The sequence below is a fragment of the Strongylocentrotus purpuratus genome, unplaced genomic scaffold (genome assembly GCF_000002235.5).
Source record: "Strongylocentrotus purpuratus isolate Spur 01 unplaced genomic scaffold, Spur_5.0 spur5_scaffold_14, whole genome shotgun sequence".
In the NCBI taxonomy this organism is placed as follows: domain Eukaryota; kingdom Metazoa; phylum Echinodermata; class Echinoidea; order Camarodonta; family Strongylocentrotidae; genus Strongylocentrotus; species Strongylocentrotus purpuratus.
Genome location: NW_022145599.1, coordinates 27,872,236 through 27,889,317, shown reverse-complemented (window position 1 = coordinate 27,889,317; position 17,082 = coordinate 27,872,236). Strand labels below are relative to the sequence as shown.

General features: G+C 37.3%; 1 protein-coding gene across 1 annotated transcript; it reads left to right on the top strand.

Annotated features, from left to right (window-relative positions):
- The first annotated feature begins 12,341 nt into the window (after positions 1 to 12,341).
- On the top strand, positions 12,342 to 16,944 carry LOC115923828 (mucin-2-like). The gene is made up of 4 exons (XM_030985187.1): positions 12,342 to 12,457; positions 14,378 to 14,461; positions 14,708 to 15,234; positions 15,266 to 16,944. Exons 1-4 carry the CDS (start codon positions 12,342 to 12,344, stop codon positions 16,942 to 16,944), a joined length of 2,406 nt encoding a protein of 801 aa, XP_030841047.1.
- Positions 16,945 to 17,082: the final 138 nt, after the last annotated feature.

Below are 17,082 nucleotides of genomic sequence, written 5' to 3'. Positions count from 1 at the left end.
TTTTTATTTATTTATGGAAACTGCCCCCTACCCTAGCCCCCGCTGTGTACAGTCATGGTTCAGTGACAAAACAATGACCTCGTAACTGTGAGGCCCCTGGATCAACACCGTGTCGATGTGTTATATTAGTGCCCTTTTGTGGGGCATTAATCCTCATTACTGTCATTTATGACTTGAGGGCATAGGTCCCCTAGTTGATAAGCATATTAGCATACTCATGCTTTAGCAGTCCCGCAAAACACACATTGGCAAATTATTATTCAATAAAATCTGAGAATGTATACTATTATCTAGATCTATTATTTTTAAATAATTTTTAAAATAATTCCATAAATTGAGGTAAAACTAAAATATTCCACCTTTATGAGCGACAGTGTATATAATGATTATTATGTCAAATTCCTTCTCCAATTCATTTAAGGAAGTATTTACTTAGAAAAGTTTTATGCGTTTTAAAGAAGGAATATGCAAAACCTATTCCGTAAATAATTAATTTTATGGAAATGATCATATAGGGGAGCGCCATCATTTACAACATGTGGAAACAAAATTTAAGTACTATGCTTTTATAATGCTTGTATATATATTATCTCGTCGTACACATATCGTGTCTGTCTTGGTTATACCCATTCTCATTTACTTGATGCAAGTGTTCAACCTTGTCTCATGTCCTATTTTTTCTTTATGTTATCGTTGTCTGTCACCTGTAAAGGAATCAATTTTATTTAGGTATATAGGCATTGTGTGTGTATATGTGTGTACACGTGTGTGTGCGTGTGTGTGTGTGTGAGTGTTAAATATATAAACATAAGTTACCAACTGAATTTGTCATACTCCATGTAATTCGATGTTTTTTTGTTTTTGTAACTTAAGAATGAAAGGTGGATTAATTGAATTAGGGCCTTTGTTGAAATACTTTTAGATGTAAGCTTTGATTTGTCACATTCTCAAAAAACATAAATCAGGATAAATCAATTTTCACATATGAATGATTAAAAATCTTGGTAAGGGTGTGAATAATTTAGCTGTTAAATTTCCACCCACATCCCATACATGTCAATCGACACTGGTGGCAAATGAAAGGTACATTAATTCATGGGAGAAGATATCGGGATTACCTAAGTTGTATTCTATATTTCTAGAACCGCATACATAATGTTCACCTGGCGCCAATGTTATTTTTTTTTTGGATGGAGTTATGTTCTTGTCATTAATTCATAAATACTTTTGCATTAAATTGAATCCAAAACTACTCATAAATATTTCACCCTAATGCTACATCTCAAAAGAAATATCTAAAACCCGTAAATAATACTACATTATTTGATATTCTCCTTAAACAGATTGATGCCCAGTACGCAAATGATCCTACCTATGCCGGTGCTCAGATCCTCGAGATTCGGTAAGGTGATGGGAACGAATTAACAGACGGCACCCTCTTACCTACCACACACATGTTATTTATATACCACATTGTATTTCTCACGGAATACTTCAGCCAAAGGAATCTGATTTATTTCATAATGTTCAGGAAAAAGATGATATATACAGACATGTGCAGTAGTGTCCAGAGTCCTTTGTTGAACGCGATTGCCATTCAGTTACACTAAATAAAAAAAGAAATCGCTCTTTACTGCGCAATATCTGAACAAGCCTTTATAGGATGCAAATCTTTTGTATAGCACGATGCAATCCTATTGTTACTTGGGGCCTATTTTTTTGTGCTGATCGACAGACTTGGCAAGCCTAAAGTGGTCGTGCCAATCGGTATTGGTGGCTAATGAAAGGCTAATATGATTTCATCATTCATCCGTTGCAATGCAAATTGCTCATTGTGAGCTCTCGTACCCTTTGCCTTTGTTAAAGATAGATATTTTGTCGCTATCATTACTAATAGTGACAGCCATATTTGTCCATCGTTGAGCAGTTTATTTTATTAAGAAACCTCATGATATGGCATACGTTCGTTGATGCTGAGACGAGCAAGCTCCGACAGTCATCAAAAATATGAAGACGTTTTGTAGAACTGTTGTGTAATTCAAAATCTATTCAAATTTATACACGTCTACCTAGCGACGAGCTATTACATTCACTTGTTGTATAATATTATTGCAATAAGAGTTAGAATACAAAGATATATAACAGAGCATTTGACCTAATTGTACACATTGGAAGGGGAGATGTTACTAGCAAGCAAAACATTTCTCCACATTTCCCCACATAAAAACACGAAAAGTATCAAATATGCATTCTGACTACTGAAATGCAAGAATGTATAAAAGTTGAAAGTATATAGCTCATCGCGTGTACACAATTTAAATACATTACTCCGCGAAATAATCTGTGTGTCATGTCGAAAGATGGCCAGAGTATTGCAAATGTAGATATAAATTACAATTGTCATTTGTGCAACACCATATCTATTGCAAACAGGTACGGAAAACATGTTACTCTGCACTGCCATGGTCACTCTCGATCAAAATAGAGCAAATTGCATAATGTATAATAATATCTCATTCATATAGGGCAGAGTTAGCTAAAAGAATAGTTTTAGTCGTTGAGGGACATAAAGATCAATGTCTAATCAAGGTTTTTGACAACATTTCTTCTTTTTCCCCTCTTTTTTAATTCTATCCTTTTAAAGGGAAGGCAGCTGGCACGTTGACTTCATAATTATTTACATTGTCTTTTCTGGAGAACCTGAGCAACTGCTGGATATATTCGACGATGTTCTGAACAGTGTTCGAGAAGCCTTGAGTACGATTTCAAACGATGTTGGAGCGGTAACAATGACTTCAGGTTAGACTTTTACAATGTTTGTCAAATGACAATACAAATTCTATTTTTTTTCTTCCAAGAATATGATTCTCTCATAACTTAAACTAAGTCATAGTAAAGCAATATGTTTTCCATTTACATCTTCACAACATTTTTCATTCATGATTTTAAAGACCGTCACCACTACTGGGCAAGAAGGGATTAGACCACCCAGTAAGCCATCAAGGTCACTGTGACAGGTGGCTATCTCATTAACTCAGCTCTCATTTAACATAAGAAAAAGAGGATCATGGGGGACCAACAGGCACCGATTGGGGAAGAGCACATTTTTTTTGTCCAGTTTTTGAGGATAAATTTTGCCCCGACTCAGTAAAAAAAAGAGAGTATAATTTACATTTCTATCCTATTTTTTACCGTTTGAGTAGGGGGGGCGGGCTGGTAGAATCGGCCCGTGGATCCGCCGCCTGGAAACTTGGGATAGAGAACAGAGAGCAAGGCTACATCACAGTGATATTCAAATTTCAACAAAAAATACAACATGCAAACATGACAACAAAATCACAAGAGGTACAAGATCGACGGAAAATAGCCACTTCGATTCACACTTTTTTAAATTCCGAAACAGAGAAATTGATGTTTTATACAGTTAAGTATGAAAAGTCTGGATAACAGGGATTTCTAAAAAAAAAAAAAATTCTTTTGGGGTGTGGGGCTTCTCTGGATAAACAAAATTATTATTAGTCCTATATATCTCGTTTTTTTTTTACTCTCGACTCAATCTCTTTCTCCCTCCTTTTACTGATCCAACCTCCTTCTTCTAGAGCTTTTGCAATCATTCATTTTCCCTTTTTTTGTATCTTTTTCTTTTTTCTTTCTACTATTTTCCTCCATTTTTTCCTCTCTTTTATTTTTTCCCCATAAAATCTATAATTTCTTAGCTACATATTTTGTCTACTTATTGATTTTCTAAGCATACTTTGTTCACGTTATATTGTAAAACAGCATCTGAGGAACTAACACTTCAACAAGCTCTGCTTCCAGATAGTTCCACTTTTCTCGGGCTTTTTCTTTTATATTTTTCGTTTCATTGCATATTTTTGTAATATAATTATTCATTGTATTATGTTTTGCATGAGAAATAAAATCATTTGAATATTTGAATCATATCATTATATTAATATTATCATTATTGTTATTTTTTAAATTATTATTTTGCCATTAATATTATTATTATCCTAATCATCATCATCATCATCATCATCATCATCATTATACTTGAATCACACAGGCTTCTGCGAGAACGAGCCATGTCAGAACGGAGCTATGTGCATCGATGCCGAAGACTTTTCAGACTTCACGTGCTCCTGTACCGCCGGATTCACGGGAAGATCATGTTTAAGAAGTAAGTGATGCCTGGCAAATATGGCAAGAGATTAACTCTTTAATCATTTAATCATATTACGTGGAGGTTAAGGTGTCGTGGTTTAGAAGTTCATTCACTTCACTCTCAATCCAATGATTGAAGGTTCGAATCCCGGTCAGGCACTAACGTCGTTTGGCAAGACATTATATATATATATATATATATATATATATATATATATATATATACATACAGTACTGTTTATGATTTGGGATAAAGCATTATCCATGCTTCTGGAGCTTGATGTGCTACCAGAGGGTGTCAGTATAAGCTTGTTTAAGGTGCCCTATAACCGTTTTTGTGCCATAACGCGAATTTAAACCAATGAGATAACAAAATGAACAATCTATGAACGAAATAACATATTGCATGTTGAGCATTTGGCATGAAATACAATTCTGTCACAATGTAGGCCTTATTTTGGCTTTTAAAAAAAGAAGGGATTTTTGTTTATCCGGTTCGACTTAGATCAGATACCTATTCTTTTTTTATGCCGTTAATTCCTAGTACCCAAGGGAAATATCATCTTCTTTTGCAATTTTTTAATTTAAATATATAATTTTGCTGTTTTATAATTTTCTCAAATGTAATTATAAAAAAGAAAGTTGTAAATTTGATATTGTATACCGGGACCCTGCTTACAAACGACTTGCTTACTTGCTTACTAAAGGAATCCCTCTATGTTTATGTTCATATTATTATGTTAATACAATGTGTTAATATTATGTTATACTTGTACTTTTTTAAAGATGGACAAATAAATTGAATTTAATTGAATTTAATTGAATAAAAATTCTTTTCACAATCTTTTGGCAGATATTTACAAGTGTGGAGGAATGAGGTCTCAGTTCAATAACCTAAATTGAACCTTCACCAACTTTTCTTTTAATAGCCTATTCTCTTTCTGAAATTCGTCACTGCCTAATTTTCATAGGAATCGTTATCCATTTTGTTTGCCCCTATTTTTGCAGATATTGATGAATGCGAAGGAGTGACGTGTGCTAACGATGGCACATGCCAGGACGGGATTAATGAGTTCACTTGCGTCTGTCCACCTGGATGGGGAGGAGATCTGTGTGATACAGGTATGTATACCCACACGATCCTGTGTCCGGACAGGTTGGTTTAATATCAAGATATATCATTCCAGAAAGTAAATATAATTCTTCTGGATACAAGCTTTATGAAATCTGTATGCTGACTAAATTATATATGAAAAAAATATTTACATCAATTAGTGCCATCTTCTTTGCAAAATCTAACAGCTTTAGTTTAAAGTCTTCGGATTCATCCCCCCTCCTACCACCTCCTGTGTCCGGATAGGTTGGTTATCCGGACGGTAATTGACGTCAGGCAGTTATTCTGAGAAGTTTACATGCAATATTTCATAAATCTCTTAAAACTTATGTAGGACAATATTATGAAGGAAAATTACTCATGATGGCTCGAGCTATATTTTCATATATAACGATAAATTTAAAAGGAGGAAGTGACAGCATTAGTTTGTTTTGCGTCCTGACAACCCCCTACCCCACCATTACACTAAACGTGCCAATGCATTCTAAATGTGAACTCACTTTTAAGTCCAGTCATTCTTATAACATGAATACATTAGTGGACGTGTTTAATAACATGATGTCTTATACTTTATAAGCATATTAGCGATTTCGTAAGAGCTCAAACTACAAATGAGATTGAGTTTTATAAGATAAACTTGAGTCCTGGTCATGCAAGAAGATTATAAGAGAAACTGTCTTTATATCATTTGGAAAATGTTGATTATGTAGTTCATATGGATTGGTGTTGGAAGTGGATTTGGGTACATCAAATTGATAAAAAAATTGATTCCATTTCAATAAAATCACATGGACTACACTTGGAAATCGGTGTATGTGACTAAATACACATTTAGAATGACTGTTCGGTCCAAGCGCATCAGCTATGTATTGTCATAGAGTATTGAAGAGCATTTCAAATAGCACATTCGAAGAGCGGTCTTTTTTAGGGCACATTTCTATTGTGATTTGTTTCAAAACTGACATATAAAGAATGAGGAATCCCAAAAATGATTTTTCACCTTTCCCAGAACTCATTCTTTAATTTATCTGACAAATTATTCAGATACAAAAATACATTCACATGTTACATAGGCACACAAAAGAAGTTGCTGAGAAATGAATGAATATGATATACGACTACAATTAACTGCAATTTACTGTTTTACATCTTATTTCAGGTCACATGAAGCAAAAATAAGCAATGTCAATTTTGTTCGTATTTTCCTGCTAACATAACATTAAAAAAAAAAAAATCCTTATTTTTATGCCAAATTGCAAAAATGTTTAAACCTTTACACTGTATATCAAACCGAATTGAAATATATTCTTACTAGTTATCAAATGTTTACAAAAAAAATGTCAGATAATTATTTTCAAACCCACTATTTCATAGCAATATTTTGGGAATAAATATACCACAGAGATTACCTTTGCATATGATATAGCTTAAACATTTATATATTTGGCTGATGTTGACGGCAACCTAAATTGTAGACTTGTAAGCAAAGATCCTAATTTGATATAGTAAATTCTTCGCAGATTTCGAGAAAAAAATGAACAGTTGTTAAAGCCAGAAATCAAAGAGAAAGTAATTTTCTAATTACTTTTGGTAGATACGGACGAATGCCTGAACGACCCCTGTGGTAACCAAGGGAAATGTGCCAATAATGAGGGCTCCTTCTCATGCAACTGTGCGCCGGGTTACGAAGGTTTTTTGTGCGACATCGGTGAGTGTTTCTTTCTACTAATGATCTAGAGAGTTGGGTGATATTGTTATTTATTTATATCACCTCGGGCATGTAGACAAAAATTAAATTTACCCAATTTTTTTAACATTGAATGTGTAAGCAAAAAAAAAAAAATCTGTAAGGATTTTGTAAGCTATAGCAATTTTGTGTTACATTTTAGTGACGATTTTTTTTTTTTTTTTTTGTTTATAAATCCAGATTGATGTAGACTACACATTGTACTTCAAAATAAAAATGCAAGTCGATTAATTTGAATCCACTAATGTATGTATGATTAAGTTTCAATCACCTTATTCTACAAAATTAACCATATCAATTTGTTTAATGACTGGATTGCGTTTGAGGCCAGGAATTTTGAAAATGAAAATAAGCTTTGAAATAATTAATTCAGAGTTTTTTGTGTTTTCTTTTATTTGCCTCATCAGAGGATTTATTAGGTATAGATCGTTTACATTCAAAGATACAGTGATACAAACCAAAATTACATATTCACAAATACATACATACTCATAATTTAATCAGAGTTACTGTTACAGTGGTTTATACAGAATAAAGAGTCTGGCAGAGACGGGTTTAACGTACATCTAGTCAACCTTCAGTTTTTGAATACGAGTCAATCTTTCCTTCAAAAAGTGATAAAGTTTTCTCTCAATAAACAGATGTGGACGAATGTGCAACTTATCCTTGTGAAAATGAGGGAACCTGTCAGAACGGGGAAGGCTCATATACATGCCAGTGTATTAGAGGAAGGGAAGGCCAGAATTGTGAAATTGGTAATACTTTCTAATTTTTTTCAGTGACGTATATTACAAAAGTTAGGCTGAATGATCATGGTTTATAAAAAACACAATTACAATGTACATAGTGCACTTTAATTTATTTGGATTTTTACTCTTACTCGTGTACATTTCATCTTGGCAATCGTAAGGTACGTATTATAGAGACCTAATTCCATTTGCAATATATTATTTATTTCTATTCCTGTAACTTCATTCTGACTTGAAACAACATTTTTTTTCTTGCATCATTTCCTTTTTATCCGCACTCTTCTTTGCGATGAGAAATACACAGCTAAGTAGAAAATGAAATAAATTCCAGAGGTGATGATACCATAACAGAAAGATGGTAAAGTATGAAAATATACATGTATAAAATTATACAAAGGAAGAGGGAAAGAAAGAGAGAGAGGGAACATTGTGGTAATGGGAAACGTCTTCCCTGCACGTATCCATTGTTTTCATTGTCTTAGTTGCGCGTGTCTGACGCGAAGGCAATCTGAAAGTAATCAAGTAATCGAGAAATCGGACTCCAAAGGAACAAGGCATGAGATCGCAATATACACTTACCCAGAAGCGTATGCAGAGGGGGGGGGGGGGGGGGAACCCCCATCAATTTGTTTTATGTGTGTGTTTTGGAAGAAACTCCCCTCAAACTTTGTTTGTAAACAAAAAAAGTAACCTTACCCCCCCCCCCTAACTGAACGAAATATCGGTGCGCTAAATTGAAAATTTCCGGGACAAAAAAAAAGTGTGCTCTTACCCCCCCCCCCCCCCCGCTTATTCGCTTATTCACCGGCTGGCTGAGTCGTTGCAAAAATTTTGGCGCGATTTTCTAATGTTAACCCCCCCCCCCCCCCCCCTCTCGAAAAATTACTGTACATACCTATATTAATCTTCAATTCAGAATTTCCCTCTTGTTGTATTGAACGTCCGAAGCATGAAATCTTTGTTTAATATATTTCTGTAAAAAAAATGTATGTATAGTAATTACGTACGAGTATATGTTTATCATATATATATATTTACATGTATATGTATTTTTTTCAATAGATATCAATGAATGTGAAACAACTCCTTGCCAGAATTCAGGTTTCTGTATCAACAACGACGGTTCTTTCACATGTGACTGTAGGCTCACGGGACATGAAGGGCCCATCTGTGATAATGGTAAGAATGATCAATAATAATTCAGTTTTATTTACCTAGGGTAGGCAAATTATTTATCCTGCTCTTCTCTCGGGCCTCAAAGTTTTCATTACCAAAGCATTGCACCAATTGACTCGATCAATGAGAAGGGGGGATCTGGGTCTAATATTTTCAGTCTCCAAAAATCAAAGTACCTAGCTTGTTCAAACTCGTCACCTCTCTTGTAACAGTCAAGAGTCTCCACCAGTATATCATAGTACTCCTACTAGGGGTGTATCGGAAGAGATTACCCGATTCTTTACATTTCATATGCAGACAAGACATTCGAATCGTTTTTTTAATCATAATTATTTCAGTTGTCGTTATAGATATGTGTCAAGTTTTACATGGTTTTAAACATTCTGCCAATGACGATAAACGCACCCAAGTACTCAAGATTACCGATTTTTGTATTTTATTTTCCAGTGTAACCTTAATGTGATAAGCAGACTCAATACATCATTGGTTGAGATAATTTCAACATGTAGTTTAAGCTTCTACCAACCTCAAAACCGCACTCCAAGAAATAACTTGTTATTTGTATTTATTATATTCTCGCCCATTAATTTACAAAGTGTTTGAGAGAGGTATAAAGCAGGAACAATGTACAGTTTCTCAGCACGACATAGGCATCACCATTTTCTGATAACGTGACGTAATATGTGAAATCGTTTATCAAGTAAATGTGTTCAAATTTATGGATGCTTCCTTTTTCAGGTGTGTGTGGTGATGAAGCATTTCATTTACCTGCTATTATATAACATCTGCTAGAACGCAGATTGCATAAATAAGTGGTGCTATTCTGGGTTGAAGGTTTCATATAAGTGAAATAGATTTGTCAACTGCTACATTTTAGGATTTCTAAATGAATTAGTTACAATTCTTCCCCTGCTTTATGTTTTTCTCCAAATATAATTTCCATCTTCTCAGCCATAATTCTTCCTCATTGAAAAGTAAAGGTTTTGTTATTGATTTTAAAAATATTTCCAACAAAAGCTTGGTGCATGATACATGTCCATCTTCATCTGGTACGTCACATTTCCAATAAAATGGCTGTACCCATGTTATGCTAAAAGGCATCACATCATGCCAAGAACAGCTTTATTTATATATCTCTTGTACATTGTCGTAATAGATATTGTATATCAAAGAGCAGGAATACATCTATTTTTTTAGAATACCTTAATTAATCCTTGGGGTGAGGTTTCCATTAACATTTAGTAGGGCGTCAGTATAAGCTTGTTTATGGTGCCCTCTACCCGTTTTGTGCCATAACGCCAATTTAAACCAATGAGATAACCAAATGAACAAACAATGAATGAAATAACATATTGCATGTTGAGCATCATACCAAAAGACGTTAAAAGATGGGAGTTGTTGCTACCTTATTTGGCGTTCAACAATAAGGGATAGAGCAACGTCGATCTGGTGCTGCTCAGTGGCTGCCGGGCTCAAGATCAATGGGGCAAAAAGAATTTCCGTTTCGGTTTAATAAAATTTGGAGTGGACTAATAGGCTATTATTATTATTATTATTTGGCATGAAAGACAATTCTGTCCAAGGGTGTCGATTTGTATCCTCGGTTGGGGGGGATGATAGGTGCCAAAATATTTTTGGCAATGGATCAAAGCAACCAAGAGGTAGAAGCGTGTAGCGGGTTGCACCCCCTCCCTTCCAAGTTATTACCTTTTTCAAGTCACCCTCAAAAACGATAACATTTCAGAGAATATGGGACCCACGTGGGTCCCACATGGGCTTGCTACCTGGTTATTATCCTCTCAAGCATATAGTCAGGATTTTATTTTAGGGGGGCGGTAGTGAGCACCTCCTAGGGGGTGGGTGCGGGGAGGGAAGTCCCCCCCCCCCCCCCCTCCCGCGCGAAGCGCGGAAGCTCTGACGTTTCATTAAATTATTAAAGAAAGAAGACGATTCGTTGTACCATTCTCGACTCTTAATCCTTGTCTGAATTCAGTTCCCCCCCCCTTCCCGCGCAAAGCGCGGAAGCTCTGACGTTTCCATAAATTATTGAAGAAAGAAGACGATTTGTTGTACCATTGTCGACTCCTAATCCCTGTCTGAATTCAGTTCCCCCCCTTCCCGCGCAAAGCGCGGAAGCTTTGACTTTTCATTAAATTATTAGAGAAAGAAAACGATTCGTTGTACCGTTCTCGACTCTTAATCCTTTTTCTTCCTACGTCCTTTTCCTTTCTTCTTTCTCTTTTTTTTGTTTTTTGGTCGGCGTTTTTTTTTTTGGGGGGGGGGGGGCGACCGCCCCCACCACCCCCTGGCTACGCCCCTGTATCGTCTCTGTCTCTCATTAAATCTCTCTCTCCCACTTTCTTCTTCTTCTTTTTGCACTTTTGCGCTTCGCGCTTAACATTTACTAAGCTCTTTGGTTTTTAACGCTGGGGCTTTGCATTTGGCGCACTGCCTTTCTATGATGCTGTTGATTGAATAAATTGAATAAATTCATCAATTCCTGATGAAGCCTTATGAGCGAGAATTTAATTTATTCTTGTCTCATATACGGTCGCCTCATTTACTTCGTTTTCTATTTATATAGGTATGTATTATGAAAATGAGATAGCAAAATGTGTATATTGATGGTCATCTTGCGAGTAATAACCATTAACTACTCTCATCGGGCTGTCATCTTTAATTTTTCTTTTTTTTTGTTTTTTTGATGGTGAATTATTAGGGGGGGGTGATTGTACAGGCCATCCCCCCCCCCCACCTAAAATATTGGGTGGATATATCCCCCCATCCCCCGGGATCGACACCCATGATTCTGTCACAATGTAGGCCTTATTTTGGCTTTTTAAAAAAGAAGGGATTTTTGTTTACCCGGTTCGACTTAGATCAGATACCTATTCTTTTGTTTATGCCATTAATATCATCTTCTTTTGCAATTTTTTAATTTAAATATATAATTTTGCTGTTTTATAATTTTCTCAAATGTAATTATAGAACCAGATATTGTATTGTATACCGAGACCCTGTTTACAAGCAACTTGCTTACTTGCTTACTAAGGGAATCCCTCTATTTTTATGTTCATATTATTATGTTAATACAATGTGTTAATATTATGTTATACTTGTATTTTTTTTTAAAGATGGACGAATACATTGAGTTTAATTGAATCTAATTGAATACAAATTCTTTTCACAATATTTTGGCAGATATTTATAAGTGTGGAGGAATAAGGTCTCAGTTCAATAACCTAAATTGAACCTTCAACAACTTTTCTTTTAATAGTCTATTCTCTTTCTGAAATTCGTCACTGCCTAATTTCATAGGAGTCGTTATCCATTTTGTTTGCCCTTTTTTCGGCAGATATTGACGAATGCGAAGGAGTGACGTGTGCTAACGATGGCACGTGTCAGGACGGGATTAATGAGTTCACTTGCGTCTGTCCACCCGGATGGGGAGGAGATCTATGTGATAGAGGTATGTTTACCCACACGATCCTGTGTCCGGACAGGTTGGTTAAATATCTCGATATATCAATCCAGAAAGTAAATATAATTCTTCTGGATACAAGCCTCATGAAATCTGTATGCTGACTAACCTGTACATGAAAAAAATATTCACATCAATTAGTGCCATCATCTTTGCAAAATCTAACAGCTTTAGTTTAGTTCAGATTCATCCCCCTCCTATCACCGCCTATGTCTGGATAGGTTGGTTATCCGGACGGTAATTGACGTCAGGCAGTTATTCTGAGAAGTTTACATGCAATATTTCATATGAAGGAAAATTACTTATGATGGCTCGAGCTATCTGATCCATATATAACGATAAATTTAAAAGGAGGAAGTGACAGCATTAGTTTGTTTTTCGTCCGGACAACCCCCTACCCACCATTACAATAAACGCGCCAATGCATTCTACATGTGAACTCACTTTCAAGTCCAGTCGTTCATGTAAACATGAATACATATGTTGAATCTGTATACTAGTGGACGTGTTAACATGATGTCTTATACTGTAGAAGCATAGCGATTTCGTAACAGCTCAAACTACAAATGAGATTGCGTTTTTTAAGATATACTTGAGTTCTGGTCATGCAAGAAGATTATAAGATTCGTATTTTCCTGCTAACATAACATTAAAAAAAAAAATCCTTATTTTTATGCCAAATTGCAAAAATGTTTAAACCTTTACACTGTATATCAAACCGAATTGAAATATATTCTTACTAGTTATCCAATGTTTAAAAAAAAATGTCAGATAATTATTTTCAAACCCACTTTTTCATAGCAATATTTTGGGGAAAAATATACCACAGAGATTACCTTTGCATATGATATAGCTTAAACATTTTTATATTTTGCTGATGTTGACGGTAACCTAAATTGTAGACTTGTAAAGAGAATGGTTTACAATCCCTTGTATACCTATTTTGCAACATCAGCATAGATTCTTTGATATGTTAATAATTGTATGGGGCACAATCTTCTTGTTTTTCGAGTTCTTTTTAAAAAATAAATTTAATCAATATCTCGGATGTCTGTTCTTTTTTTGTGTTGCCTAGTTTTTGTGACAATTCGGAGTGACGCATAAATAGGCCTACTTTGTACTTGCATAATAAAAAAAACTGATTAAAGACAACCTTAAGTTCTGGGGAAAGTATATTTTGGGGTGTTTTCACATTTTGTTTCCTTCTCAGTTAGGAAGAATGTTATAACTTTTTAAAAGGATCCCTGAAAGGGGTTGATAGTCAAAGGCCTTTATAATTTATATTAGTAATGACAAGAAATAGCTGAAGTGTTCGGGCTGAACATTCATGCCAGAATAAATTGATTTTGGTCCCATATACTACTACTTGTTTCTGCATGCAGCGCAAGTGCCTGAGCGGGACTTTCGTGTGCAATTTTTTCGATTCGATAATCCCTAAATCTTGTTTATGTACACCTAATCTAATTTCACAATACTTTGAAACTGTTTATTGCGAAATGAAATTGGATGACCAGAACTCCAATAACAGTTTGATTGGAATTGAGATAAGAAAAAGATAAACCAAGTAGAAAATGATGTTAGGATCATGGAAATTAGGCCTATACAGTTTGTAGAAGATTTAGGTCGAACAAATATGAAGATAAGTGTTACTGCAATAATTGCCAATATTGCCTTTGTAAGCAGCTTTGAGTATTTGTCACACCTAATATATGACATTTCTGATGCCACACAGCAACTGATAATCAAGTAAACTAAGCGCAGTCATTTGAATATAGGTATTTAGTTCTATATTAATACATATATTATAAACTGTTATTCCCTCTGTCAGCAGCTTTAAACAATTGACACACCTGATATATGTCATTTTCAATGCCAAACAACAACAACAAACAAAAAGATGTAAAGTTCTTTAGTAATGCGTATAATATTTAATTATTTCCCCTCAGGAACAACACTTGGAACAACCCCTGGCACAACACCTGGAACAACTCCGGGAACCACACCAGGTACTACACCAGGCACAACACCAGGTTAGGTCAAGTTTTGTATGGGGTTTAAAGCTAGACACATAATGGTACTTTCAAGGATAAAGGTTCCCTGTGTGGGTATGAAACGTTATTGCCTCCGTCAACAACTTTGAACATTTGTCACACGTGATATATGTCATTTCCAATGCCAAAAAGCAACTGATTACCATGTCAAATTAAGCGCAGAACTCTTGAATAAAGGTGTATAGTTCTTAAGTTATGCGTATAACATTTATTTTTTTCCCTCAGGAACAACACTGGGAACAACCCCCGGAACGACGCCTGGAACAACGCCAGGAACAACACCCGGAACAACCCCTGGAACAACTGCTGTAACAACGCCAGGAACAACATCTGGAACAAACCCTGGAACAACTCCTGTAACAACGCCAGCTACAACATCTGGAACAACCCCTGGAACAACTCCTGTAACAACGCCAGCTACAACATCTGGAACAACCCCTGTAGCAACGCCAGCTACAACATCTGGAACAACGCCACCTACAACATCTGGAACAACCCCTGGAACGACGCCTGTAACAACGCCAGCTACAACATCTGGAACAACCCCTGGAACGACGCCTGTAACAACGCCAGCTACAACATCTGGAACAACCCCTGGAACGACTCCTGTAACAACGCCAGCTACAACATCTGGAATGACCACTGGAACGACGCCTGTAACAACCCCAGCTACAACATCCGGAACAACCCCTGGAACCACGCCTGTAACAACGCCAGGAACAACATCTGGAACAAACCCTGGAACGACTCCTGTAACAACGCCAGGAACAACATCTGGAACAAACCCTGGAACGACTCCTGTAACAACGCCAGCTACAACATCTGGAACAACCCCTCTAGCAACGCCAGCTACAACATCTGGAACAACGCCACCTACAACATCTGGAACAACCCCTGGAACGACGCCTGTAACAACGCCAGCTACAACATCTGGAACAACCCCTGGAACGACGCCTGTAACAACGCCAGCTACAACATCTGGAACAACCCCTGGAACGACTCCTGTAACAACGCCAGCTACAACATCTGGAATGACCACTGGAACGACGCCTGTAACAACCCCAGCTACAACATCCGGAACAACCCCTGGAACCACGCCTGTAACAACGCCAGGAACAACATCTGGAACAAACCCTGGAACGACTCCTGTAACAACGCCAGCTACAACATCAGGAACAACCCCTGGAACGACGCCTGTAACAACGCCTGCTACAACATCTGGAACAACCTCTGGAACAACTCCTGTAACAACGCCAGCTACAACATCTGAAACAACCCCTGGAACAACTTCTGTTACAACGTCAGCTACGACATCTGGAACAACCCCTGGAACAACTCCTGTAACAACGCCAGCTTCAACATCTGGAACAACCCCTGGAAAAACTCCTGTAGCAACGCCAGCTACAACATCTGGAACAACCCCTGGAACAACCCCTGGAACAACTCCTGTAACAACGCCAGCTACAACATCTGGAACAACCCCTGGAACGACGCATGTAACAACGCGAGCTACAACATCTGGAACAACCCCTGGAACAACTCCTGTAGCAACGCCAGATACAACATCTGGAACAACCCCTGGAACAACCCCTGGAACAACTCCTGTAGCAACGCCAGCTACAACATCTGGAACAACCCCTGGAACAACCCCTGGAACAACTCCTGTAACAACGCCAGCTACAACATCTGGAACAACCCCTGGAACGACGCCTGTAACAACGCCAGCTAAAACATCTGGAACAACCCCTGGAACGACTCCTGTAACAACGCCAGCTACAACATCTGGAACAACCACTGTAGCAACGCCAGCTACAACATCTGGAACAACCCCTGGAACAACCCCTGGAACAACTCCTGTAACAACGCCAGCTACAACATCTGGAACAACCCCTGGAACAACTCCTGTAGCAACGCCAGCTACAACATCTGGAACAACCCCTGGAACAACCCCTGGAACAACTCCTGTAACAACGCCAGCTACAACATCTGGAACAACCCCTGGAACGACTCCTGTAACAACGCCAGCTACAACATCTGGAACAACCCCTGGAACAACTCCTGTAACAACGCCAGCTACAACATCTGGAACAACCACTGGAACGACGCCAGTAACAACGCCAGCTAAAACATCTGGAACAACCCCTGGAACAACTCCTGTAACAACGCCAGCTACAACATCTGGAACAACCACTGTAGCAACGCCAGCTACAACATCTGGAACAACCCCTGGAACAACCCCTGGAACGACTCCTGTAACAACGCCAGCTACAACATCTGGAACAACCCCTGGAACAACTCCTGTAACAACGCCAGCTACAACATCTGGAACAACCACTGGAACGACGCCAGTAACAACGCCAGCTACAACATCTGGAACAACCCCTGGAACAACTCCTGTAACAACGCCAGATACAACAACTGGAACAACCCCTGGAACTACACCAGGCACAACACCAGGTTAGGTAAAGTTTTGTTTGGGGTTTAAAGCTAGACACATTATGATACTACCAAGGATAAAGGTTGCCTGTATGTCATGTGGTTATAAATTGTTATTGGCTCAGTCAGCATCTCTGAACATATGTCACATCTGATATATGTCA